The sequence below is a fragment of the Pteropus alecto genome, unplaced genomic scaffold, assembly GCF_000325575.1.
Source record: "Pteropus alecto unplaced genomic scaffold, ASM32557v1 scaffold143, whole genome shotgun sequence".
NCBI lineage: Eukaryota > Metazoa > Chordata > Mammalia > Chiroptera > Pteropodidae > Pteropus > Pteropus alecto.
In genome coordinates, this window is record NW_006434828.1 from 3,814,037 (window position 1) to 3,816,978 (window position 2,942).

The following is a 2,942-nucleotide window of genomic DNA, read 5'->3' on the forward strand; positions in this document are numbered from 1 at the left end:
CTTCCCAAAGCCATTGGCTCGGCCAACAGTCTTCCTCCCAAGAGCACCCACCATTGCCAACAGGAGGTGAAGGTGATGGGGCAGGACCCCTTGTGGAGGGCTGGAGCGATCGGGGTGGCCACAGGAGGCACCACTGTTCCCCCGTTCCAGGTCCCTCAGGGCCTGGCTGGGTCCCAGGAGAGTCTCCCCACTCTGTCCTTGTGAGAACTGTCACAATAACCTCCCCTACCACCTGAGATGGCTCGAGTCTCTCTCTGAGCAGCAAAAAATTCAGGGACAGCCTGCCGAGCCCCTTGGCCTGCAGCGGGGCAAAATCCGAGCCCATCGCCTGTTTCCTCCCAAATGCAGCGTGTGACACCGGAGTCTCACTAAGCCTCACATGTGTCTCACTGCGCATAGCAGTTTCTGTAGTTAGAAGCTCGTACAAGTACCAGCATCTGCAGTGAAATAGACGATCCTTTCTGTTATTTGATTTTAATGGTGAAGCTGATTGCAGCCCATTGGACCGGTCTGTTTCATCTGATGGGGTGTGACCGGCAGGGCCAGCCTGCACGCCCGCCTGCGAGGGCTCACCACCTGCAAAGTCGCTGCCCCCATGTGAATGGACGGTCCCCAAGACACCGTGCACGCCACCTGCCCTCAGGACTGCACAGGTGGCAGGGCAGCCCGCTTCCCGCACACCGAGCGCACCCAGGTGCCTGGCGCTTCCTCACAGATGGGGCTCCTGCTGGTGTGAACTGCCCTCGAGAGCGGGCTGAGTGTGAATGTGGCCGCCAGGGCTGGCCACCGCAGGTCTGTCTGCTGCCTGGCCCAGGGGCCGAGGGCAGGGGCTCAGGGGCGAAGCCGCCTGGACGGGTTCGGGGTTCCGTCAACAAGTCAGGCAGCTGCCTGGTGTCTCTTTGCCTCTGTTTCCCCACCACCCTCTGGGGACCTGCAGCACCCTCCTGGGGTCCCTGTGAGGACTAGGTGAGCAAGTGGCACATAAAGCGGCGAGTCCTGAGCCAGAGCTGCTGTGTCTTCTGTGGACAGGAACTGCGCACATGTGTATTAAAGCTTAGCTGGTACGCAAGGAGCGGGCGCATTTGTCAACGAGAAGGGGAACGTCTGTCTCTTGAAAGAAAACCACAGTGTGTTGTGCATTTTAAGTCAGGAGTTTATTGAGCTGAGGCCCGAGGCCCCCCAGGTCCCCGCCTGCCCTGGCCACCAGGCTGGGGCCCCTCACTCCTCCTGATAGGGGACGTGGAAGCCCAGGGTGGTCCCTAGCGGGAAGTGAGCAAAGAAGGTGCGGGCCATGTCCTCGATCTGGGCGTAGGCCCCCAGCGCCTGGAAGTGTTGCACGTAGTTCCAGAAGTCGGAGGTGGAGAAAGGCCAGTAGGGCATGGCCGGCAGCTCGGCATAGGGGTCTGGAAGACACGACGCGGCCTCAGGGCTCTGCCACCGTCCTGCCCGGCCCCCTCTGCAGGGGCCTCAGGCAGGTGGAGGTGCTCAGCAGTGCCAGGGCAGTGAAGGGACCCTCCCGGGTGGGGGTGCAGCCTGGGAAGTACCCTGAGCCCCTCATCAGAGGAACAGTGCGGGATGACCCAGGCCCTGCCCCCCGGCCTCCTGGTGTCGGGGACAGAGGAGGGGGCGGGGAGAAAGGGGAAGTCTGGCCCCTGTCCCAGGGACACCGAGCAGGGAGGGAACGCTGGTGAGGACGTGGGGGTGTCCTGGTGGGATTTCGGGGGGAGACCGCAGCACCCCAGCCCTGGAGCCTGCACGTTGCTGCCCGGAGCTAGGACTCGGGTCTGAGGTAAAAACATCAGAGGCTCCCACCCCATGCAGAGTCCCGGCTCCCTCCTGCCTGGTCCCCGCGGGGCCTGGGGAGCAGCTCCAGTCCCTCGGTCCGCAGGGCTGGGCCTCCCTCTGCACTGACCCAGGCCCCCCTCCACCCGCAGGGAGTATGAGAAGCAGCTTCCCCAGCCCCGCCGGAGGGAGGGCGACGCAGTACCTCCCTCGTCCTGCACAGGCTTGGCCCCTGCAAAGCAAGACGAGAGCAGTCACGGGGGAGCCCCCAGGGTCGAGCCCTGCCAGCCGCCCCAGTGCCAGGAGGGTGAGCAGAGAGGAGCGAGCGGGGGCTCACCCGCCAGAGCCCCCAGCAGGAGGCAGAGGGCCACCCTGGGCAGCAGGCAGGTCTTCATCGTCCCCAGGCAAAGACTCCTCAGGTCCACCTGCAGCCAGAGGAACCCCGAGGGTGAGACCCCTGCCCTCAGGGTCCCCCCGCTTCTCCCCGCTACCCCCTGGGGGCACCTTCTGGGAAAAACAGCTCTAGTGAAAAGACGAGGTCTTGGTGTTTTCAAAGCAATTTCAATTCCAGTGGCTTCAAAGCATCACTCTGAGGATAAAGCCTGCATTTCTCTGGCTTTGTTTAATTAAAAAAATGAAACTCCCCCGACACACACCTGCCGCCCTCTCCGGGGTTACCTTGCCCCCCGCTTCCGTGGCTCAGCCTCAGCCTCGCGGCCCGACGGCGTCTGCACCGGCACGCAGGCTCCTCCTTATAAAAGGTCAGGACAAGGACAGACGTCGCCTGCGTGAACCGTCAAACTGCATATTTCGCCCCCCGCCGGAGGCCCCGCCGGCAGCCGGATGGCACAAATCCACTCCTGGGAATCGGATCCAAAGAACTAGGAGAAAAACATCGTTGCACAGGCTGCTTCTCGGACGTTTAGGGCTGAATTCAATGAAACCAACCCAATTTCCTCTCCCCCAGGAGAGAAAGATGCTCCGCGTGTGATGCTGGGGCTGACGGCCCCCCTACAGGGTGATCGCGGAGCTGCCGCTGGGGACGGGCGGGCTGGACGGCCCCTCGGAGCCGCTGGCGGTCCTGGATCGGCGGCCCTGCTGACAGGACACTGCTGAGCGGAGTCACGGCAGGAAGCGTGGGCGTCCAGCCCGACTCCCAC

The 2,942-nt window shown here is 63.3% G+C and overlaps 1 protein-coding gene across 1 annotated transcript; it reads right to left on the reverse strand.

Annotated features, from left to right (window-relative positions):
- Nucleotides 1-413: 413 nt before the first annotated feature.
- On the reverse strand, nt 414-2,350 carry OTOS (otospiralin). Its single transcript, XM_006909905.3, has 3 exons — nt 2,120-2,350; nt 1,988-2,014; nt 414-1,403 (listed from the first exon to the last, which is right to left on the reverse strand). The coding sequence occupies exons 1-3, from the start codon at nt 2,175-2,177 to the stop codon at nt 1,219-1,221; spliced, it is 270 nt and encodes an 89-aa protein (XP_006909967.1). The 5' UTR covers nt 2,178-2,350; the 3' UTR covers nt 414-1,218.
- Between the last annotated feature and the right edge of the window lie 592 nt (nt 2,351-2,942).